The sequence below is a fragment of the Orbicella franksi genome, chromosome 3 (genome assembly GCF_964199315.1).
Source record: "Orbicella franksi chromosome 3, jaOrbFran1.1, whole genome shotgun sequence".
In the NCBI taxonomy this organism is placed as follows: domain Eukaryota; kingdom Metazoa; phylum Cnidaria; class Anthozoa; order Scleractinia; family Merulinidae; genus Orbicella; species Orbicella franksi.
The window spans coordinates 2,750,815-2,774,955 of record NC_138147.1 but is presented as its reverse complement, the minus strand read 5'-3'; the positions used below and the strand labels follow the sequence as shown (position 1 = coordinate 2,774,955).

Genomic DNA, 24,141 nt, shown 5'->3' with positions numbered 1-24,141 from the left:
ATACAAAGAGGACTCCACACGCAAGGTAGCGCACTATCAGGGACGATGGAGAACCCTTAAAAAGACATGATGTAAGACAACGTATGCAATAAAACACAATACAAATAAACATTCCCCAATAGGGCTTTTCGAGGTTACGTTGGCCACCAGCCAACCAGTGACTTTACCCCCTATTAATGTCATTGGTCATCCTGCAAATTACGAGAGACTAAAGTCGTCTTCAAGTGACCTCGAGCACAATTCATAACCCGATACATAAAGTGCCATTTCTAAAGTTACCTTGTAAGATGTCTTCTTTACATCAGGAAACTGTGAGGCTTGCATGTGGAGATTTGTGAGATTTGCAGAAACCATCTGTTTCGCGTCTTCCAGCTTGTAATCAAATTGCACCTCCGCCTGAATGAACGAAATTGAAAGACCATATAAAAATAACGTACGTGCTAGTCCTGTTTTATTTCTTTCTGCTCCCTTATTTTAAGACGTCTTCGTTTCATTTGTCGATCAATCACAAATGCCCTCGGAAAGCAATATTCTTCGTACAAAGTATCAAAACTAAAGAGCGACTATCTATCGCAAGAACATTAACAAAACAAAACCAACATAAAGCACTAAAAGTCGTATTTCAATTTACAGAAGAATAATACAGAACGTTTTCACTCACTTGGCCTGAAGCCATACGTGAAAGTGTTTCCATAAGGAAAGAATTCAACTCCCACGGGATTGGTTTGGGAATATTACGAAGGACTGGAGCTCGTAACGGCAAATTCTTAAATTCGCTACTCCGGCATATTTACCTTCACAAACTTCAAATGATAATTCTCTTTCTGAATTTCAAATTGTTTAAAAAAGTATAAAAAATAAAATTGACAAAATTGATCGAAACCGAAGCAAAAACATCAGTCCACCATATTGACTTGTATTTTCTTAAATCCTGAAGAAGTCCAGTTAAACTTGACGAACCGATGATTTCAAAATCAGTTTTAACCTCGGATGAATCCCGAAAGAGCAAGTGAAAGTTTCAAAGAAACAGTTTAATAGCTTTAATTATCCCTACTGACCTGGACAATAAGTGCCTCACTGTCTTTTTTTGTGGCGTCGGACATTAAGATAATGTCCGGCTCCTTAACTACACCATGAACAGAAATCTTCATCTGGGTCCCTTGAGAACGCAACGTTGCAGCATCCACCTGGTTAAGAGCCCCAGTTGCAGTGATAACTTCACTTTCAAGCCTATGCAAGGGCACATCCCCGTTTCCAGGATCAAGGACTCGACCAGGGGAAGTAACGAATGATGTTTGGCTGGCAATTGTGGTTTGACGCTGCTCCCGCTCATACAAATCAGACGATGGGGCGGTGAAGAACTCCAGTAAAGGAAGTATAAAAGGAAAGTTCACAAAGATGGTAGCATTTTGCAAGGAAATGTCGACTGAAATTAAAGAACAAGAAGAACTTTTAACATTTTTGTGTGAAGACAACTTACAAGATTAACAATGCATTTTAGACCAGGCAACTGTTGCTTTCAACAATTTTTTTCCAATTTGTTTGGGTGTTTTTTCTTTACTTAGAAACTACAAAATCGATATGAATGCTTGTCAAACAAAGAGGACTGTTATATTTCCAAACGATTGTTGAAAGCCAATGAAGCAGAGTATAGTTACTGTATTTGTTTACACGTAACAAGTGCACATTTTACTCGGAGTAGAAGCTTTGGATTATTAAACATTTTGAACAAAGTTAGGAATATCATTTCACGACAACGGCAGTCTCCTTGCGTTTGGGCTCATTTAAACGCAGGCATTCCATCTTGAGATCAAAATTTTCATTTTTGCGAGCTGGAAAGCCCAGAACTGCACCAGTTGTTTCACAAAACGTCTTTAATTTGTGTAGAACTGTTTTTATTAAAGATCAGCCATGAGAACAAACCTTTCATCTCTCCCGAAGGCAACTGGCAGAAAGCTATGTCACACATTTCTTTGCTGGGAGATTTTGTAACACTGGCATTTGTCGCCTTTTTCTTGTCGATTAACCTTTGATCAAAAATGAAATTAACTTATCAGTGACTGATGAATCAAGACGAACTTCATCGACAAAACTGCAATAAAAGTAAGCATTTGTGTTACGCTTACCTTGGAAAAGCAGAAACTGTTCCTTTTCTAACGTCTTCCACTACGCAGCCATTAAGCATGCAATGAATTTGAACAGATCTGTCACTGGGCAAAACAACGGTAACCACACTTTTGTCCACTTCACACAGACATAACCGTGTTGCTGGATCGCAAAACGATGACTGGGAATCAAACGGATCCTGCAAGACATAAAGATATATCAAACTGCCTTGCAACGATCTTTGCGGTCGGGAATCCTTAAGCCTTAGGTCTTTCACAGTTAGGTGCTGAATGAACTGATACCCAAGGTTAAATGGTGCATTGCAACAGTAAACTACGTGAACACGTCAAGTGACAAGGAGGCTAAAGTGGCCCTTACTCTGTCACTTAAGGTACATTCGTTCGTTCGTCTGGATCAAGATCAATGATCTAACATCACTCAGATCGTGGCGCATCAAAGAAACTGATGAATCCTTGCCGAGAGTGGATTCACCGGTTCTTTTGCTGCACCGATCAGGATCAATGATGCAAGATCACTTAGATCGTGGTGCATCAAAGAAACCGATGCGCCCACAATGGATTCACTGGTTCCTTTGATTCGTCATGATCCGGTGATCAGAGATCAGGATCCTGATCCGTATCATTCCAAAGAAACGCTCCCTTAGTTTATTGTGTGCGTTGGGTAAATTCAAGACTTCTCTAAAATAAAAATTGATTTGTATCTCAATAAGAAACTAGCAGCGTACAGGAACAGTGAGAAGTCTTCAGGTTCCTTAAAGAAAACGCTCGACTAATAAAGCACATCTGCTCAGTACCTCGGCCCCTTTGTACCACAACACAACATTTCCTTGTGATATGATTGCGGTAATTGATTGCAAATAACTTACCAGAGGTTTCTCATTACTGTACAGAGTAAGGCTCGCTCCGGCAAGATCAAATGAAAACACCATCTGATCCCACACTGTGTCAGTAGCTTCCTGAGTTGGACCAGGTTCTATGAAGACAAACCACTACATATATCTGTTGAGCTGTTACATGTGTTTCACTAAGGAACAGGTATCATGATTATTCAGTAAAATATACAGCTGTTTTAGGAAACGTATATCAGAAATAAAATTATCTTCACCACCTCTACGCTTATTCCATAATCACGCAGCAACTACTGTACTTCTACCCAAGTAGCTAAATTTACAATGCTCAATCCACTGGAATCACACTACAAGCAGAGACGTCCAAAAACAATCCAATCATACCTGATGAAGCATTAGTTGCAATAGTAGGTTCAATCTGTTCTTCTTGTTCCTCTGCCAAGTTTTCAGATGTTTGATTTGCCTCTACAAAACAACAAAAATGGACGTATCATATCAAACACGAGAGAAAACGTTCATCATAATTTCAAACAACGAGAAGAGAGTGCCTGGAAATCTCAATAAACACTGCCTCTCGTGTTTTCTATATGCCCTCAATTGATACTAAAACTACGGAGAAACAGGGAAATATTATCATTACCATCTATGGTAATTATGAACACATTTCCCAACACTGTGACGATTATGACTACTTTTGTGTTAATACACTGAATTATCAATGACCCTGAGAAGCTGACTCTGGATGTAGACTAATTTAATGCTTTGAGAACAATACACTTGTTCAGTAACAAACACGTGTTACCTTCCATCAAGGCGTAACTTTCAGATTCCTTTAGATTTTCTTGAAAAAGTGTAGTGAGTACGTGGTAATCTTGTTGACCCAGATTCATCTATAAAAAAAAAAGAAGGAAATATAAAACAAATTTCGCAAACTTGATATTGCAGCTGCGAATTCGCAATTGAGGGGAAAAAAGGTAACATTCATTTACATGTAATGGAGACACGTCTCCGTATAAAAATTTTAAAACATACAAAATCTACATAAAATGTGATATGATCACGTTTGTTACCACTTTTAACGATAAATACCGAGAAATTATGGTGTTCAAAAGTCTTAGCGCTAACCAACATTACTTCAGCCAACTCTGACAACAGTTCATGGTACAGAATGATCTTTAGCATGATGCGCCGGAAAGAGGGCCAAACCTGAACCAGAATTTAATCGGTATTACGCTGGCATACGTTGTTTTAAGAAAGACATTCAAGAAATTTCACACAACCAACGGTGACATACCTTAACAAAGTCCAAGGTGGCAGAACATTCTAGAACCGGGACGTCTTGGCAAGAAGGCTGCAGTGAACGTTTTATGTTCGCATCAAGTTTTATTGGCTCGATAAGATGTCGCTTGACAACAGCAGATGAACTTAAATCCATGACACCCCTACAGCCGGACAAAATAAATGACGAAACACATCTACTGAACACTCCAGTTAACATCATCTAAATCGCATTCCAGTTACTTGAATGTACAATTCACTGATACATGGTGGATTTGAAGTTTTTAACTTACCTGTTCCTGTAGGAACAAATTAATCGACATTTTGAAAAACACATGTTGAAAAACCTCTAGTTTGGAACATTCACCATTCGCGGAAACTAGTGTTCCATGGGAAACTAACGAACACCTTCATTTATCTCCAAAATTTAGATTTAAATTGAGATTCTTACCATAACAATTTAGATTCTCTTCGTTTACTGCTTAGTAAAGAGGTTTACAAAAAGGAAATTAATTATCTTATCTGATGAAGCATCCTGCGACTTCAGAACAAAAACTCGGACATTTCTCGAAATGATGACTGTATTTTTCATACCATACACTGTTTAATGGTTGAAAGTACTCCGAAGGACACAAGGAATAATCCATTCTGGTCCTCCACTACAGAAAAAAAAAAGAAAAAAAAAACATGCTAATCTCGCAAAAAATGTGGCCTACCTCGTTAGCTGCACTGATTGTAGAGACAATTCCATGACATCAAATACACTCTCCTTGTCGTCGTGTTCACCTGGCAATGGTAGAAGATCAAATTCATTCTGAAGATCCAAATGTCCCAGATCAACAAGAAGCATATCGACCGAGTGAGAGTGGCGCGGAATTATCACGAGTGGAGCACTAATTGCCACTTGTAAAGCAATGCGGGTTCCCTGGCTTTGAATCGACTCTATCTGTAGAAATCAAACATCAAAGTGTTAGGGAAGTATACCAATTGAAGAAGAAATTCAACAATTTCCACCATCCGATTCATATTTAACACCGATGTCGTTTCAGGATTATAGAAGCTGATGCAAAGAAGGGGATAAGAGAAGTGAATGTGTATAAGAGCGAGAATGATGATGTGGATGAAGATGATGATGGAGATGAAGATGAAGATGGAATGGGGATAATTAATGAGGGTAACGATGTGGATGGTGACGAGGAAATAGATGAGGATAACAACAAAAATGTGGATTGAACTAAGGATTAAGGGCCCATTAACCGATTCATGCGCGCGCTCGCGCGCGTTGCTAAGGAGGTGAAATTTCACTTCCGGTCACTTACGTCAGCCTGAGCACGGAAAATAAAAACAACTCAAAAAGTTGCAAATTCGCATACATTTTAGATGTTTTTCTTTGTGTTTCGCAAAATGCAAAGTAAAAAAAGTACAAGCAAAGACAAAATAAGAGAAAGACGGAAAAACAAGAGCAATAGAAACAGAAAAACTAACTCCGTGTGGCTTTGTTTGATCTTACCGAAGTGCGCTGGTAATGTAAATTGCGCACGCGCTGATAGGGTAACTTCCAATAGATATCGGGCGCACTTCCGGTTTCTTTAAATGCTAAAGAAAACACGGTTTTTCATTAAATCCAGCCTTTTTCGACGAATTTCGATTAAAGCCAACGTTGGCAACATAGCTATGCATTCCTTTTTCGAAATCGTGCTTTTTTTCAGAAAATTACGAATTTTTCAATATTTTGAAATGCTCTCAAAATCTGACCTTTTAGAAATGAAACAAACTCGATGCATAGCGTAATGAGGATTTAAATTAAAATACTAAATCAATGGAAAAAATCCCGAGAAAGTAATTTGCCTGGGAGCCTTTGCATTTTTTCTGTATTAGTCACATGACCATGGGCGTGGCCTGATGACGTCATCACTAGTGTTACTGATCATGAAAAAGTTGAAACACATCAAATAACTCTGAACTAATTAAAAATGAGGAGGTTAGATGAGACTAAATTTTCCTTAGCAACGGCTCGAAAAGATCGGTTAATGGGCCTTTAAAACGAATGTAAGGATAAGGATTCAGGGCGAGGAAGTGGACGAGGAAGAGAAGGAAAGCGATGACGAGGATGACAAAGAAAACGATGATGAGGATGTCAGGATTGCAATAACACAGATTTTTATAACGCATTTACTTGTTCGGTGGCTGCTCTTTGTGCAGTTGCTTTTACATACTCGGTTGATTGAGGACTTGTCAAAGGTTCAACAAATTGCTTATGAAAGAGAGAAAGTCAACAATACATGGGTTAATATATATATATATAAAAAGACATGTAAAACATTTTAAGAGAGAGGTTTACCTCTTTAGTGCTCGTAAAAGTTCACGATCGCTGTTTAAGAAAGAGAGAATTAAAATCTCAATGACAGAAACATGTTCTTCAAACTAAGAAACACTCACCAACAGTTCAGAGATGAATCGATACAGAAAGACAATGTTTATCTTGCCAATGTTGAGCTCAAGGTTTCCATCTGGCTTTGTGAGATCAGCAGTGTTTGGCTCATCCATCGTTGGTTTGTTTGTATCGTTGAAGTATTTAAACTAAAAAGATAACATTTTTGAAATGAAGATACCGTAAGTCAAATTTTACAATGCGAACTACGAAATTTACAATTAGAATATCACTAGAGTCTTAATTTTCTTATCATCAAGTTTAGCAACTCATCTAAGGCCTATACCTAGACTCGAATGGAGCAGTTTTGAATCAATACCAATGCATTGAAGATTACCAAGAAAAAAGACTGTGAAGTTTTAGTTATTTCACATTGGAATTCCCTAACTAAGAAAAAATTTCATTTTCCATAGGTCGCAGAATGTTGACAACATCGAGAAGGCCTGTAAATAAGGAAGCAGTGCACTGAGATGGGCGTAGAACTTTACTTGCAAATCGTGTAGACTAATCGAAACGGATATTAGAACAGTGTAAAATCTCGAAGATCACTTTTCAATTAATTCGTATTCATTTGGTAGTTCGCGTGCACTCTTACCTCGAAGTCAAAAACATTCTCGTTCTCTACAGAGATAACCTGTCAAAACAAACCAGAGGAAATAAACAAACTACATTTTAACAGGCCCCGAACTGTAAACACTTTATATTATGGAGACCATTCGTGCTTACTTCAAAAATACCAGAGGAAAACACTGACATTTATTGATCAATGCAGGTGATAAGTTATAAATGTGGTAGTAGAAAGAAGTGGTAATATTTATTCCAATGAGATAATTGATAGGTTAAAGGGTTGCCTTAAATAATAAAGATTCACACAGTTTTGGAAGAGAGGTTTCAACAATTGAGCTGAAACTTGCACAGGTTCAAGCTACTACGCAAAAACAACTGATATTTCGCTTTATCTATGTTTTTATGTCTTTTTTTTAAACTTTACCTTAGGATAGTATGACTGGGCATTAAGATCGACAACTGAAAGGTCATTCTGCCTGTAAAACGTGATAGAGAAGAATGCCAGACAATCATTATCTCGAACCTTAACAAAAACAAATAGCTTCCAATTCCAATTGAATTCTCCTCTATAAATCTTCCTTTTTACCGGAGCCTCATCCCCAACCAAATATTTATTGCCTCCAGAGTGTACTAAAGGTATTGTTTGGTTTACTTCTTGAAGCTGTGGATGACACCCTAAAGTGTGACTATGCATTCATGTAAAAGTCATAAAGCAGTTCTTTCATTTGGTGCTATCCATGTTTTCGGTTTACCCAGTTAAAGGTTGCACATACTGCTAAAATTTGTACTGCAACCGACAAAACTAAATCTCGTCTTACTTTAAGAAAACAAAACAATAGAAGCAGCTCCACAGTTTACTGATCACAAACACGTACCAACCAGACTCACCTGGACTTTAAAACAAGTCCACCTTCCCATAAAAGCAGCTCTGCTGTGAGACCTACAAAACAAACGTCAGTTGACTTTGACAATAATGGTTTACTGAGAAAATAACTGTAGAAAACTCGTCAGTTCCTGTTGCGGGTAAATGGTTTAATGTTTGTAAATAAAGGCTGGTTTCCATATGATCGCAGACGATCGCAGACGATCGCAGATGATCGCGGATCGCAAATCGCAGATCGTAGACGATCGCAAAGAGAGTTGTTTCCATATAATCGCAGACGATCGCAAGCGATCGCAGAGCCGACTGTTGCATACATTTCGGACAGTGGAACTGTCAAAATTACACCCGCGTTGTGCTGGCGGGAAAATCGCAACAAACAATATGGCGGATGTCGAGGAGGAAACTTTGCTGCAAATTTCCTCGGCACTGCATCTCGCCCCGATCCAGGAGGTAGCGTTTTCAATCGCTTCAGATAACGACCATACGCAGTTCTTATGTTGCGGGATTTGACCTCCGCTTCAGCCGCCGATAAATTAAATTTCTCCCCGATTTTTTCCCAGCAGTTAGCCTTTTGTTTTTGTCTTTGAAATCTTTACTGTTACGGTGGTAAACGCACTGATATCGCGCAAATTCCTCCGTAAATTTCTCGTTACTAACGTTACCTTGTTCAACGCCAGCCATGTTTACAACAAATAAGCAGTTGCTTTGTTGCAAAGAAGCGTCGAATCATGGGTCGGAATTCAAAATATTATGGGATACGGTTCGATCGCAGATCGCAGAACTTTGGTTTCCATATGATCGCACGATCGCAATTGATCGCAGACGATCGCAGATGCGTGTTTCCATATCATCGCAGACGATCGCAGAACTTTTTGCGATCTGTGATCCGCGATCGTCTGCGATCGTATGGAAACCAGCCTTAAGTGTGACAATGTACGTAGCTTGTCTACCTGGATTGAAATTACATGTACGGTAGTACGTAGCCCCTACTTCCGTTATCAATTCTGATCTGCAAAGTACATGTAGTTCCTTCACTTATACGCCTTTATATTTGCAATTAACCTGTCACAATTTACACGTTTAAAGGAGGCTACTTGGTAAAGCCATTTAAGGAAAATGATACCATGAAATGGTTGAAAAACATGAAAGAAATCAACGTGATCCATGCACCAGAAGGAGAGATAAAAACTTCCGGAAGTAATTCATTAAAGTTAGTCAACCAAGTGATAATTACAGCTTTACAGGATGATCTAAGCCTGAAGGTATGTTTAAGTTTAACAGTTCATTTGAGCAAGTAGAGTATTCCAGAAATTAAGTTCACATACCTCGAACCTTGATGTCAGCCAAATTCTTGCGGGGTTGCCTCAAGAGAACATCCACTTCTGACAGCGCTGCCTCCACTTTCAGACTAACAGTCCTTTGTCCTTTCTGACCTGTTTCGGGCTTGTTCTGTACGTCCGGTGCTAGAGTACTTGTAGACGATTCTCCAAGACTGAAATAAAACAAATTATTTTTCAATGAATTGACATTGGGCATCACCATTTCTACTTCTAGAGCCAAATTTGCCTCGATAAAAGTAGTCTCAATTTATACTATTATAATTATAGATGAAGCATCCTAATATTTTCATTTCAAGAAAAATGCTATATACACTCATGCAAGCGATCAAGAATACTTTATTTCCTGTAGCGTCGGGTTTTTAAGTATCTTGCAAAGTGAAACTCAGGACTAGAACGTCTGGACCATTTAATGGCCTCTTCACATAGGGCCTCTTCATAACTTATGCTATTTTGGTCGCTATGCTGCGAAAATGACGCTATTTTGTCAAAAAAGTTTCGTCCCGGTCACCCGGGCTTGAGTGTTTTAATGAAAAATAGTTTCAACCCGGTTGCCGAGAATCCCGAGATCTCGGTTTCTGGTAACTGGGCTGGCCCACCTTCTCATATGAACACGTCAAAATTTTAACAAAGAAAATACGAGTGAAGCGAAAACTTGGTAACTGGGCCAGCCAGATAAACCGGGCTCATATGGAGAGGCCCTAAATTTAATTACCACCGTGTTCTTGGCAAAGTGGCGTGCACCTTTATATGGGATAACAACTTTTTGGATCATAATGGCATAACGTATTACCTGGAAATAAGAGCAAGACCATGTATTTGCAAATCCATCAACGCTTTTTGCAGGCAATCGATCTTCAATTTGGAAAACGTTACTTTTATTTGCTGTTCAACGGTGCAAAAAGTCGACTCGAATTCTGGACATCTGGGATCGACCTAAAGAAAAGGATAATATCCACGTTAAAAAAAAAAATGTCAGGGTCAACCTCTGTACTGATTGTCAACCCTACAATGTTAAGGACAAATGATTTGATATCGATGGGATTTGATCCCAAGACCTTGCCCAATTTTCAACTGCTCAAATGACTGTCCATGTGGTCAGAGCATGATTTTATTGAAATAATTATAACATAGAGCCACAAAATCGACTACTTTGTAAACAATAACACCCAACAGCTAGACACAACGAACGAAAGCTCATTAAGTAAGGTCTGCTTCCCTGACCTGAATGGTAGATATTTTTGTGGTAATAATTAGCGATAAGACCAAGCGACGTTTCGGAACCGTCATGACACCATTTTCAAGTTCAAAGATAGGAAATAAACTGTCACATAGGAGATTGACATAATAAATACTAATTAGAGACTTGTCGCAATCTCTCAACGCCCAATCAGACTCAATCCGGGAAAAACTATCACAAGTTGACTAAACGCACCTTTTTGTATGAAACTGAGATCAGATCTGCGTCCCGTGAAGAAGATAATAATTTTACCGGTGAGCCATCTTCACCTGAACAAGAAAACCATCAATTAGCTACACGAAGATCTAAATCAACTTTTAAAGCTCACGTTATGTGTTCCCTACTACGATCTCAAATATTTGATTGATAGCACTTCAAAACATAACCATCTCAAGCGTCTTGAATTTGCCAGAAAATGTAGCAGGTTACCTTTGAACAGTTACTTTGCAAATGAACCATTCATAAAACTGTGTTTTCTCTCAATTTTTTTAACATCTTCACCTAGCGAGTAAATGATAGTCTCTGACATTACTTTCAAGTCTTCCTTTTTGTGACATTGACACTACTAAATTAAACGCTGTTGACTTCTGTTTGGTATGAGTAAAGAGAAATAAGAATTAATAACTGATTCTATTTTATAACGATTTCTTATCTTCTCATTTCCATTATTATTTCTGACAAAAAGCAGAAATCCAAGGAATTTTTTACCTTTATTTAGATGATCAAGCAACTCTATTCCTCCAAGTTTTGCAGATGCACTAAGAATCCACGTTTCCATGGTGACAATGGCACTCATGTTGTTTGTCTCCAGAACCAAATAAGGCCTGGAAACTCCATCGACAATTTTGGGCGAACTAACTAGAACCTATAGGTAATAATCGGATTATGTTTGTAAGGAATTTACAACAAGACAGTACAGAGTGCGAAACGTAATCTAGTACAGTCAAATACCACAGTGCAACACGATTAACAAAACAAAAAAAAGGAGTTATAATCACAATTGGGTCAGAGTAAGGCAAATGAAAATTGCTTAGGGTAAAATGTTCCAACGCGACGTTGTCGTCTGTGACATGCCTACAAATCACATATCCAGCGAGAAGGATTTGTTATTTAACTGAATTGGGCAGTTAACTTTGAGCTTATAGAAAAACAACTACACCAACCTTGGTTATAGTAAAATGACATTTAACATTTGGTACTTCCTCAATGGATTTGGCATCTGTTTTGTCCAAAGAACCTTAAAGATACACACAATCAAGTTTCTTTACATTGTTCATAGCAACTATTGCAGATATGAAACATTTTGAACCAGGCAAAGGAAATGGGTAAAGACATCACACCTGTGTCTGGTGATGTCTGCTGCCCCTCTGGTTGCTCTGTATCCACTTTAGGAACAGCTTGACGTTCTGTTTGAAAAAATGTTAAAGAGCCAAATTACTTAACTTTAAGTTCAAGGTAGAGGGGTATAAAGCATGTATAAAGACGATACATATACTTGCCCTGCTGGCCCTCCAACAAGTTACCATTTAAAATCATCATCAGCATTTGGAAATCATTGAGTCCTAAATTTATCTATGAAAAACAAATGCAACCAAAAAATATTTCAACGGTTAGTCTGCATGCTGTTTTGCTTACATGAAAATGTAACTGAAGGTGTTCCGAGCAGTAGAAATTTAAGAGCACAGACTACTCCTCATACACATTGCGGTGAAAAAACGTGAACGTAGTAGATTTTGTACGCGCCCTTTGGTCCATCACAACTGATGAGGATCTAAGATGTTTGAACTTTATTGCTCCTTGCAACAAGCACTGCTCGCGCTCTCTGCATAAGACAGTGTTTAATATATCAGCGAAATTAAACACAGAAATCAAACATATCCATACCTTAAACAACTCCAAATTTCCCTCGACTTCAATCAAAGGAAGGTCACTCTTCTCTAAGTTCAGTCGTCTCTTTACTATCACATTCAACTCAACTGGTTCAATCAGATGGTTACTAAGGCATTTCTCTACTTGAGAATTGCTAAATAAAAGAAATAGTCGTGAAGTCGAACGTACTTTCCTTAAACCGTTCATACAGTTTAGATTTATACAGTGAAATGCATTCATGATTTACATAAAATGACAAGCTAAAGGTTTCCTTACAATTTCCTTAGCTTTCCTTAATTAGTCTTTGAAAAAATACGTGCATTGAGAAATGGGGCTTTTCAGGGCCAGTAAAAACAAACAGTGAAACATAAGACGGACATGAGCATAACATGGTTAAAAATCTCAACTGGCAGGGGACAGACCAGTTGGCTATTTACAATAAAATGTCATTATATTCTACACACAATGTTCGGCATACCCTGAAACTTGGAATGAGCTTAGTGCTACATCCATCCGGTCAATAAGGCCATGCTGGGACGAGCTGACAATGGAATTAGCAATGTGCAACTGACCCAGGTCTGCAATGAGCTTCTCGCTCGATCTTGAATTGCAGGGGATTAGAATTTGTGGTGCATTCACGGAAATGTTTAATCCAATCTTTGCGCCCTGTTTTTGCTGAACCTGAAAAGAGGAGACAATGTCGGCATAAGTAGTCAATACTGGCTCTTTAAAGATTTATGTCACTTTGGAGGAAGAAGGTCTTTATTGCTTTACTACGCAAAGAGCAATACAGACAGGGTAAGATCCAATCAAGGTTTGGCGACGCCAAAGGAAGTTATATTACTAGATAGGAAACAAACAAAGAGCTTCGCGAGAAGCTCGAGTGTCTTGGCCTTGCAAGTTCAACCATGTCGCACAATATGGTGATAAAAAAGGAAGAGAGCATAAGAGTTACGTCAATAGGGTTGTATTCCCTTCGGAAGGTAAACCATGCAAAACATGTAAACTGGTAGAGAACAGAATGAGAGTTTTTCAAAAGTTAGACAACTTGATAGGCAAAGAAAACAATAGAGACATCAGAAATTTTTCGTCATGAATCGATAACGGACACAAGAGCCCCCTGACATAAGTCTGGTCGAAGAATTGCCACTGGTTGGTTCCAATATGGAAACGCCGGTCTAGGTCTACACTGCTAACTAACCCATTCACTCACCTGGTTCAAAACAGCTTTCTGAGTTACTTCTTGGGCGTATGCAACTGTTTCTGGACTGACAAGTGCTTGGAGGAAATTCTACAAACAGCGATTGCAGTTTTAAAAAAGGTTCATAAACACAAAGTGTGAGCACGTTTTGTTGCAAGCAAGATTAATATAATTACGGTGGGGATTTGCAAGAATGCGCGCAAGCACGAGTGATAACAACAGGTTTGGTTGGAAAGAACAATGTTGCACAAGGCTAAATCCAGAATAGAGAACAAGAAGTGCTTACGGAAACAACTACAGCAAAGACATCAATAATCATCGCAGTTCTACACAACTTAAGCAGTTGTGAAAGTAAAGCCTGAAAAAAATTCAGGTCTGTACGGGATTCCAACCCATGACCTTTGGGATACCGGTGCAGTGCTCTACCAACTGAGCTATCAACCCAACTGGGATCTGGTTACGTTGTGAGTTCCTACTATACCCGTACATATGGTGAAGATACAAATGAATAATTTAATGAAAGATCATACATTTTAACTGTCTTTGCATCTGCATCTTTCTCCGAAGTTCAATTTTATGGTCTTTCATATATTTTCACTTGTACGAAAAAACTAATCTTGCAAGCCTGGGGTTATATAAGTCACGAAATACAAGTCAATTGCATTAACAATACACATACCTGAAGATGGGCCACAAAATAGCCAAGAAACACAAATCGGAGCTTTCCAAGTTTTACATTGACTGAGAAATCCAGAGCTGTCGGATCCTGGTCTGCAAAAGCACCTTGCGAGGACTTGTTAAAGATTGTTATCTTAAAGCAAAGTACATGAAAAAAAACTAGGTACAGGATTCAGTAAATAACAATTCTATAGTTAACTTTATTTTAACATTGTGCACACTGATTTTGTATACGATTGGTTTGGATCTAGTGCCCAAGCACCTAGCCTCCAATTTTTTATCACCTATGCTAAATAATTATCCTGACCGTGTTGAACAAAGAATAGCGATAAAAAGATATAACATATATGACGAAGCGTTCTCAAGTCGAATTACTCAAAATTACTCAGAGTAATTCGACTTGAGAACGCTTCTTCATTTATTTCACTTTACCCAAGTCACCAATTCACGATAACAAAATATGGTTTTTTTTTTCTAAAGGGACGTATGTAAACTTTGAACCAATTGAAAGGAAATGTCTAAATGGCACAACTATTTTGCTATATATTAATTTAAGTAACGTGGCAATTTAATGTTAAAGTGTTGTAAGTAATGCAATGTAACATGAGTTTGAGTACTGTTAGTGTTGTATTTGATTTAATAAATGTGACTTCAACTGGTCGTACGAGGTAACAAATAATTTAAATTATTTCTCCATGTTGTGATACACAATATCGTATAGCCTAACAACCAACTCACCTGGCAGTCGAAAACTGTGTTATCCGCCAAATCTAAGATCTTTTAAAACAAAAAAAGCATATAAAAGTGTTTAATATCACGTTAAACTGTGACTAACAAGACGTCGAACCATCACAAAAAAAGATAATGCAGTACACTAGAAATATTACCTAATGAATATTGACTTTGTTGCAAACTCATGCAAACAGAAGTGATCATAAAATCAACGTCCTTTTATATCAGGCCTATGAGATGAAAAGCAAACAATGCCAAGGAATTTGTCCTTACTTGAGGATACAACGTTCCTTTTGTGAGATCTTCGATACCTAAGTCTTCCAATCTGACAGAAAAAAAGTTACATAACTTAAAAGATTGGCTTCAATCTTAGTATAAGGAGATTTAAAGGTAGAATCACATGACTTGTCTTAACGTTACATTGTATGATGCACAGAGTCAATAATCTTCATATTGATCCGTACTTACTTGGCTGTTATGTTTGTCTCGGCAGTAAACACATCTATTTTGACATCAAGCCCTACCAGTGAATAAACAGAGGCATTTCAACAATAACAACAACTTTATTTGTACTCACTCATAGCTAAAATTTAATTGTACTAAAAAAAAGTTTAAAATACAGATTAGTACATGGCTGCCCGAAATAACCTTAGTGAGCTAATAAGACTGGGCAGCCATCCTCAGTGATTAAAGCAATTATTTATTTGGGTCAGATTAGAAGAGAAAATAAGGAAACGTCACATGCAACAGCACACAAAGCACACACACACGCGCAAAAAAAAGACTAATTATACTTACAGATTCAATTTTAGGCAATAGTTTCGCAACGGCGTAAATTGCGTACATAAATGTGATAAGAAATAATAACTTTAGTGACAACGTGTATAGCGTAATAAAGCTAATTGAGGACACTCCAAATTATAATCACAGAAGACTGAAAGAAAAATATCTGGCACCGAGCCCGCAATTAATGCATCAAGGAGAAATAAACTGAGGACTTCTTGACGTAAAGACTTTCTAAGCTTTACATTAAACACTTAATCGCTGGTTCCGAGAGAAACATCAAGATCTGATTCCAGAGAAAACAGAATATTAACTCTTTTTAACGGACCAGTGTTGTATAGCTACAGTTAAATGTAAAGTCGTTAGTCAAGGAGAAGTACCCTATGGTTAGAGGGAGAGCAGGCAACAATTGCTTACTTGTTGCCCGCCAAGCAGCATTTGAATTGAGCAATTACCACGTGACCATAAATCAACCAATGACACCGACTTACCCTTCACATCCACCTTCCCAACATGGCGATCCATGGAACTAAGAATGACAGTGACTTTTTCTACTGCTGCAACAACCTTGAAGTTGACCGCGTCTGAATCACTTTGTGATTTCTTATCTTCTGTTTTATTCTTCGTAGTCACTAATCATGGGCGATCAAAACAACAGAGACAGTTAGAACAGTTATACAATCGTGAAGCCCCTTACTTATGAAAGTTAAGAAAATGGCGACATGAAAAACGTTGGGAGCAAATCGACCGGTTTTAAAAACCATTTATTGCTTATATTCTTTGTTTCATTTGTATCTTCACCAGGATTTTTATCCAAACGTTTTCTAGTGGCTCTTAGTTACATTGAGCCGTGGGTTCAATGGCTTGGGTATACGCTAGTCTCTTCCAGGCGTTCAGTTAGTTGGGGCGCAGCGCGAAAAATGGCGCAGGGAAAAATTGGGGAGAAGCGTGACGCGGGAAGGCGAGAGAACGGGCGGTTGGTCGCTCCTCACCCAAGTCTCACTCTCCTTTATTTCGCTCCGCCGTTTTGACGCGCTGCGCCCTAACTTACTGAACGCCTGTAAGAGGCTAGGTATGCACTTGAAAATTCCCAGAAACACTTAGGAAGAAACGGTTCTCTCGATCCAGACAGCGTATTTAAATGAGAAAGCGTGAAACTTCTACCAACATAAAATGTAATCCTACATGGGACAAGTTCCAAAAGTGAAATTCTGACAAGATTCGTCGGTTACAAGGGAAGTATTTGCCAAAAATCCCTTCACAGGTATTTACTCTCTCAGTAACGCTCGAGAATCAAGGACATCACAGCTGACGTGACATGCTCTTTGAAAACTGAATTTTCACAACATATTGAAGTCAATACTCATAAGAATTTTGCGGTACCTTTCGTGGCAACGGAGCTGTCAAGTTGATCCTCTTCCGTAATAGTCTCTAGCAATCGCCGAGGGACATTTTCCCACTCAGGTTCAAGGCCAGTGCTACAAAAAAATAATAATCAAAAAGTCCAATTCTTCAACTTCTACAGTGTGCTCGAAATTACATCACGTCTCTAACTGGTTTAATGGCTTAATTCAGGAATATATAGCCTTAAAGTTGAGAACATTTCAACTACTGTGTTGTTTAGCTTGTCTTATAGAGGATAATAGGAAATGATGCAAAGTGGCCTACACGAAAGACATGAAATTCATCACTGGCGGCATGTTCACAAATCGATCAATATTTATTGCTGTATTTTGAGGTAAAAATAGCATCAATTCAAGACGTAAGTAACAAAAATATATAAGTAAAGCACATCTTGAAAAGGAAAGCAACATGGACCCTACAAGGTTGCCCTAAAAAGATTTAAAAAGATAGAAGTAAATAAGATAACTTTGCACAAAATCTGACAATATGTAAGAGACCAAAGTTACAGTTTCAATTCATTGTTTCAAAGGGGTTTATGTCTTTCTAGGCGATACAACAAGTTGTTTTTTTTTCCATTTATGTGCTTAAACGTAATCAACAGTATTTGGTATAAGTGAAGCCCTGGAGCCGATGGCTCATAGCTGCCGGAACTTATCCCGGTTTCTGTAGCATGAAGTGGCTAGGAGTAATTCTACTCCCCCTGGACGGGATGCTAGTCCATCGCAGGTCACTCCCCCACAACTTGTTAGGTTTCCCCAACAAATCGCCGGTACCTATTCATACTCCTGGGTGGAGAGAAGCACTGAGAGAGTTAACTGTCTTGCCCAAGAACACAACACCGTGTCCCCGGCTAGGGCTCAAACCCGAACCGCTCGCTCCGGGGACGAACGCACTAACCATGAGGCCACCGCGCCTCCCAAAGGTATATAGAGATATAAAACGTCTGAGTTGTTACCTTTGAAACAAGCTAAGAACAAATATTTGAAAACTTGCTAGGGCCTCCTGTTTGGCTGTCAGTTTCAGCGAGCTAAACCTCATTTCTATAAGTTGCTCAATAGAGTAGAACGTCTCCTTAAACTCTGGGCCTGAGGAATCGGCCTAAACACACAAATAAGCAAAGACAATAATTGATAAGGAAGTAGGAATCTCAGTACGAAAGAAGTATGTTTAAAAACAAATGTACAATATCTTAATTAACCACTCCCCCAATGGGGCTCTTCAGGGCTACTGGAGAAAAAACGTCCTAAAGGAGGATAACATGGCTAAAATCCTCGACCGGCAGGAGGCAAATTGTACGTGGTCCAGGAGTTGAACTTGGGACTACAGAGAAACACACCAGCTGGTGGTCAAAATGGGACTTGAACGGTACCTCCGGACTTCAAATCCGGCAACCTGCATATCGGTCACACTGCCTGAATACGACCTAAACAAGTAATCAAAGGTGACGCTACTGAAAATATGGAAATGCTTGTCACAATACTTATCACAGGGTGTGTCAAGCAATCCGTTAATTTTTCTTGAGAATGTACCTTGACGTAATTGATTGTAATCCAATCATCTGTCGCGAATGAGGTAAGCAGGCAAAGATTGGAGCCATCAATGTCTGTATATCAAGACAAAAAGAGGATGAAAGAAGTCCAAAAGTAACAACTTCGCCAAAACAATTGTATTAAATCTTAAAAGTAAAAAATATATCTTAAAAAAAATGAAATAAACAGTAAAAACAACTGGTAGAGTACGAAAAAGTCTTCCCACTTTCAAAGCATGCCTAAAAGAACATGTTGTATTGGGATGAACTGGACCATACATGCGTTAAGTAACCCAGCGAAATTGTTTTCTGAAAATCAAAGACCATTTACACCTTTCATTAAAATGATGGTTTTAAAAGTTTGGTGACGATCTCTCCAGATAACGGTCAGAAATAAGCATCTGCAGCATTTAATTCCCTTGTTTATAATATCATGGGTGACAAGGTACTCCTTAATTCTGGCGCGAAATTTCAGCGTTTTAAATTCACATGTGAAATTCCAAAATTGCCATGGCAACGTTTGGCGTGAGATTTCTCGATGCAGTAAATAAGTTAAAACCCACGATTGTGAATGTAATTTGTCACTCATGACATCAAAAGGTAATCACACGAAATACTCGTAAAGTTAAGAAATAACTTCACTTGCGATTTGTAAAAACTCTACTAACTCTAATTTTGTCAAAACGCGCGTGAAATTATTTCCATGTTGTCCGCAGCAATTGCTACGCTGTCGGTGTCAGTTGTCAGACTAATGCGGAACTTACCTGTAGGTTATATCTTATCGCCAATTTCCCTTTAAGACTTGTCCAGCAATATGACAGTACAACAAATGTATTATACAATCAGTGAAATACCTTTCCAGTGGTTATCAAGTATCTGAATAAATCCAAGTTTAACTTGAGCACGAATGTCCCATGAATGAACGGCCAAATCTGTTCCAACATCTCGTATCTCCAGACTCAGATATGGATCACCACTGGTAGACTGTTCATCTGCCTTGTCCACTGTGATAAGAAGCTAAAAAACGACAAAGCTTTACTAAGAACCCCTAAACATTTCGTCCCCTGAAGGAGTTGAGTCACGGTTTGGGCGTCTTGAAATGTTTAGCCTAAATTTTCAAGTTCGTCGTTTGTAATCCGCGCTAATCTTCTCCATCCTTAAGCATCCTTGTTCGTTTATGGTTTATTATTATCTCTTTGATGTCTCTCTATCTTAGTAAATGTCTATTTCCAGGTTTTCTTCAATTCCAAGGGGAATCTTGTACGTGGTAAAAATATCTGAAAATACCGTGACTGAGCTCCTTGAATCCTGTATGTACCTAACACTCTTCGAGCATAAGAACATAACTGAAGTTTAACCTCCGCAGACCAAAGCCCCGAGGATCAACCTTTTATCCATCATCCTCAAGATGTACGTTTATGAAAGCCTCCAAATCGAAGCGACTGAGTGTCACGACCAGATTTTCATGGCCCGTGTGTGTTCGAATTGACAGGGTCCATCATAAATGTACCTTCTTAATGGTAAAATTCCCTGCTAATTTGATCTTGTCTATATCGCGGGCTTCCCTACCGACAGCGTGGTCTCCAGCACTGCAAAAATTCCAAACGCAATACATACATGTACATTACAAAGACGAAAGCAAGTGAAGGTTTTAAGAAACGAGGGACTCTAACAAAGGATAAGAAACAGTTTTCCAGCTGAATAATGGCAAACCCTAATATCATATCACTTTCCGACTGAAGACGAATGATACACAAGCAAACTAGTTCAACAGTACAAGCAGAGCCCAGAAATGTTACGATACACATAATACTACAAAAAAGTAAGAGAACCTTGCTAAATTATTTTAAATTAATTATTTACTGAATAAATTATCTCCAATAAATTAAATGCAACATTATCCTTTTCTTGCGCTCAAATTCCTTCCGATTAAAAACAGCAAAGGTTAACTGGCCTACGCACCTTTCCTCCGGAAGATTCTCTTCCGTGTCATACCAAACATCTTCATCTACAATCAAAGAAATGACGAAATATCAACAACAAATGTAAAACTAAATGAATAAAACAGTGGCGTAACAAGCACCAAGTAAATATCAGAAAGAGACATTAATAAGATACATTAATATATGTGTTTTGACCTATTGTGTTTCGGGCTTAAGTAAAATGTCTATTGGATTATTATTTAAACTCTAACCTACCTTCTGTGCTGTGTAATCGTGCAATCATTGCATTATTGAATAAGGCTTGGAGATCGCTTGCCTCCTCCAAAGAAAGAGTAGACGAGCTGTGTTTCCATTCACTCTGATGAGAGATAATCACAACTGAAATAAATGATGGAACGTACTCCAATTCTATTGCGATTTGTAGCAAATGTGTTCAGATTTACCGTATTTTACAAATTCCCATCGTTTTGCCGATTTTCCCTAACAATTTAACACTTGAGTCAAGCCAGACACCCTGAGAGCATTATGTCTAGACCAAAATAATACCAAACGCTCTGGCAACGTTCAGAGAATTTGAATTTGGAGAATGATGCATAACACATTTAAGCTGGCTTTTCTACCTCTCAAACATTACTGGTAAAAGCTGTAAATTTACAGTTACAAAATGGTAAATTCATACGTCCACACTACGCCTCAAATAAATGTTTTGTTCTGCCTCAAGAAATCCCACGATCCAATAAAGACCTAAGTTGTTTTACCTTCGAAAGGACGTCGGCTCGCTTTTCTTCAAGTAGGGAAGGCTGTTGCACTCCAAACGGTAAATGATCTAAGAACTTTAAACAGTTCGGTCTGATGTTAGTGGTTCAGTAAATGATTCTTAAACTGAGACTGGCAGGAATATAAGTCTCTCATAATAGTGAGTGTTAAGGGCATAAGCTTTCTCAATGAGGAGTTTGTGCTTTAAGAGCAAATGCCGAATCAAAAATATTGTTTTAATGACGAAAGTATCTCATACCTTCTTCAACATCTTGAATTTTTCATCTGATAATTTCAGATGCAAAGATGGCAGAACAGATGACACTTTAAATCTAATGGACAAAATCACAAAGATGAAGACTAATGAGAAAATCTGATTTGGTAAATGATCTTTCTTTCTCGATTAATAAAGTGCAACACATGATTGTTATAAAGCTGTATTGTTGATACGTTTCATAGTACTTGAGTTTTGCAAAAAGAGGAATAGTTTACTTACTCTGGCAGTTCAAGGTTATCAGTTGTTATGCTCTTTTGTAACTGCAGATTTAAGGCCGTTGATGGCAGAATGTGGTGAGGTGAACTGGAAATGCCTTGCACTGACTTCCAATTCAAACCTTCAAAAACAAATTATAGAATCTCAGGACACTGACGAAAAATTGTAACGTAACAAGTAACTCAAACAAAGTGTCAATGACTTACTCTTGTCAAAAATCATAACTTGAACATCATCCAAAGTCAAATCGAACTTGTCATAGAACATTTCCTCCAGCTCGTGATCGGACACTTTCTAAAAGAAGCAGTAATGTCATCTATAAGTCAGTGCTCATCTCAGTAATTACAGTTTATTTGAAAACCATCAGTAACAAAAGTAAATTAAAATTTGGAGTTCTCCGTTTTCGTAGGAAAGTCGAATGGACTATATCAAAATCGTACATAAATAAAGTTTCGTTGTTTAAGTATTATTGCACAGTCTGGTCAACGTCAATTATATTTTATTTTGTGTATTAATATAATTTGTTGAAACAATTACTCGAACACTTGTGTCCCGAGAGGCCAAGTTACTGACAACTTTGAGATGTCCCAAGTCAACTACCAAGACACTGCCATCCCTAAAAATACAAACATAAAAAAAAACAACAACATATAAAAACATAACACCAATCAATACGTATGTTATTTCTGCTTGATATGGACAAAAAAAAATGTACCGTGTAGTGAAGGTAATTTTATTACAATGTCGATTTACAATTAAATCAGTTGATTGCTGCTAACAATGCAGAATTTTGACAGCTGTTAAAATTACGTGGCGGTGCCTTAATTAGCATAGATTCTAACCATTTTTTCTCTCTGTTTTCTCCTTAGTTTAGTTTCGACTGAGAAGATACATCAATCGAAAAAGAGTTTTACCACATTTCCAAGCACCTCGAAGTTCTCCACTACTTAACTCTCTTCTCGGTGTTTGGAAATGTGGTAAAGGATGGTCTCTCCTATTTGATATATTACTTAATATACATGCCTTTGCAAGGTTCCATATTCAGGAATCACAACAAAGGGTGACCTCACATCCAAGTCAAGATATGTGACCTTAAAAAAATGAGAATTCCAAAATTTGTATTTAATGTCATGCGCAATAAATGTTAATGAAAATACGCACAAGTTTGCAAAAACAAGTTTGTTTTCCTGAGGACTACATCGTGTGGTTTAATTTAACTCAGTACCTCATTACTTTACATGACAATATTTACCATACTTAATAAATTTGTATCAGTTATCAGTAAGAATCAATTGATCATTCCGATAACCTAAGCAAGCAGCTCAATTTAATGTCTAACCTCATGCTGAGTAATTGCATACTCTAACCCTGCTCTGGTCCACATCCTCAGTTCCTGCAGCTTGTTCGCCGCTGCCACCTCAAGCCTTAAGTCACAGGATTAAGCATTAAATCAGTTATATCTTAGGGCCTGATCACATGGCGAATTTCAGCCCGGCTTCTGAAACAAATCTTCTTAAAACTCAAATCGGAGATTACATGGAGAAGGATTCAGCCCGGACCGCAATTCAGCTCGGGCTGAAAAGCCTAGCCCTATTTGAAAAACCGAGCTAGGATTTGAAAAATATCCCATCCAATGGAAACGGAATTTCAGCCCGGGCAGAAAAGCGAGCTTGGACTTATGCAGTGATTTTGTTTTCTACGAAACAGTATGTCAGCCCGGGCTGAAATTTGTCACGTATAAATCGCAACAAAATTTCAGCCCCGCTAGCTGGGCTGAAATTTCAGCCCACGCAGAAATTCACCATGTAATCAGGTCCTTATTATCCAAGTGCAAGGGCCGTACTGGCGGAATATCGGCCCAAGAACTTGACGGTTCAGACCAAGTGGTCGGAGGTCCCACTCCGTGCGGGCAGTACGGTTCCGAGTAAGATTGACTACACGACTGAAAATGTTAAGAAAATAAACCACGATCACAGACAGGAAAGACACCCTGAACTTCAAGCGTGCAGTTGGACAAATGAAACTTAATGGAACTGAAAGTGTT

At 38.3% G+C, this 24,141-nt stretch overlaps 1 protein-coding gene across 3 annotated transcripts in view; it reads right to left on the bottom strand.

Moving 5' to 3' along the window:
- Nucleotides 1-24,141, bottom strand: part of LOC145480651 (intermembrane lipid transfer protein VPS13C-like) — a 67,981-nt gene that overhangs the window by 30,472 nt on the left and 13,368 nt on the right. For all 3 annotated transcript variants that reach the window (XM_081458935.1, XM_081458937.1, XM_081458936.1), the window contains exons 25-67: nt 23,437-23,521; nt 23,121-23,188; nt 22,635-22,713; nt 22,304-22,391; nt 22,101-22,218; nt 21,864-21,936; nt 21,607-21,681; nt 21,104-21,206; nt 20,868-20,913; nt 20,416-20,494; nt 19,760-19,922; nt 18,907-18,980; nt 18,333-18,475; nt 17,357-17,451; nt 16,465-16,605; nt 15,659-15,710; nt 15,464-15,515; nt 15,197-15,235; nt 14,460-14,591; nt 13,793-13,870; nt 13,058-13,260; nt 12,595-12,733; nt 12,210-12,282; nt 12,051-12,116; nt 11,874-11,947; nt 11,419-11,575; nt 10,906-10,979; nt 10,264-10,406; nt 9,459-9,625; nt 8,139-8,190; nt 7,675-7,726; nt 7,279-7,317; nt 6,692-6,832; nt 6,429-6,506; nt 4,969-5,198; nt 4,269-4,416; nt 3,777-3,864; nt 3,359-3,439; nt 2,993-3,099; nt 2,127-2,305; nt 1,924-2,027; nt 1,059-1,426; nt 280-396 (exon numbers count right to left, since the gene is read on the bottom strand). In XM_081458935.1, coding sequence (XP_081315061.1) covers nt 280-396; nt 1,059-1,426; nt 1,924-2,027; nt 2,127-2,305; nt 2,993-3,099; nt 3,359-3,439; nt 3,777-3,864; nt 4,269-4,416; nt 4,969-5,198; nt 6,429-6,506; nt 6,692-6,832; nt 7,279-7,317; nt 7,675-7,726; nt 8,139-8,190; nt 9,459-9,625; nt 10,264-10,406; nt 10,906-10,979; nt 11,419-11,575; nt 11,874-11,947; nt 12,051-12,116; nt 12,210-12,282; nt 12,595-12,733; nt 13,058-13,260; nt 13,793-13,870; nt 14,460-14,591; nt 15,197-15,235; nt 15,464-15,515; nt 15,659-15,710; nt 16,465-16,605; nt 17,357-17,451; nt 18,333-18,475; nt 18,907-18,980; nt 19,760-19,922; nt 20,416-20,494; nt 20,868-20,913; nt 21,104-21,206; nt 21,607-21,681; nt 21,864-21,936; nt 22,101-22,218; nt 22,304-22,391; nt 22,635-22,713; nt 23,121-23,188; nt 23,437-23,521 — 4,663 coding nt within the window. The remainder of the gene's footprint in view (nt 1-279; nt 397-1,058; nt 1,427-1,923; nt 2,028-2,126; nt 2,306-2,992; nt 3,100-3,358; nt 3,440-3,776; nt 3,865-4,268; nt 4,417-4,968; nt 5,199-6,428; nt 6,507-6,691; nt 6,833-7,278; nt 7,318-7,674; nt 7,727-8,138; nt 8,191-9,458; nt 9,626-10,263; nt 10,407-10,905; nt 10,980-11,418; nt 11,576-11,873; nt 11,948-12,050; nt 12,117-12,209; nt 12,283-12,594; nt 12,734-13,057; nt 13,261-13,792; nt 13,871-14,459; nt 14,592-15,196; nt 15,236-15,463; nt 15,516-15,658; nt 15,711-16,464; nt 16,606-17,356; nt 17,452-18,332; nt 18,476-18,906; nt 18,981-19,759; nt 19,923-20,415; nt 20,495-20,867; nt 20,914-21,103; nt 21,207-21,606; nt 21,682-21,863; nt 21,937-22,100; nt 22,219-22,303; nt 22,392-22,634; nt 22,714-23,120; nt 23,189-23,436; nt 23,522-24,141) is intronic.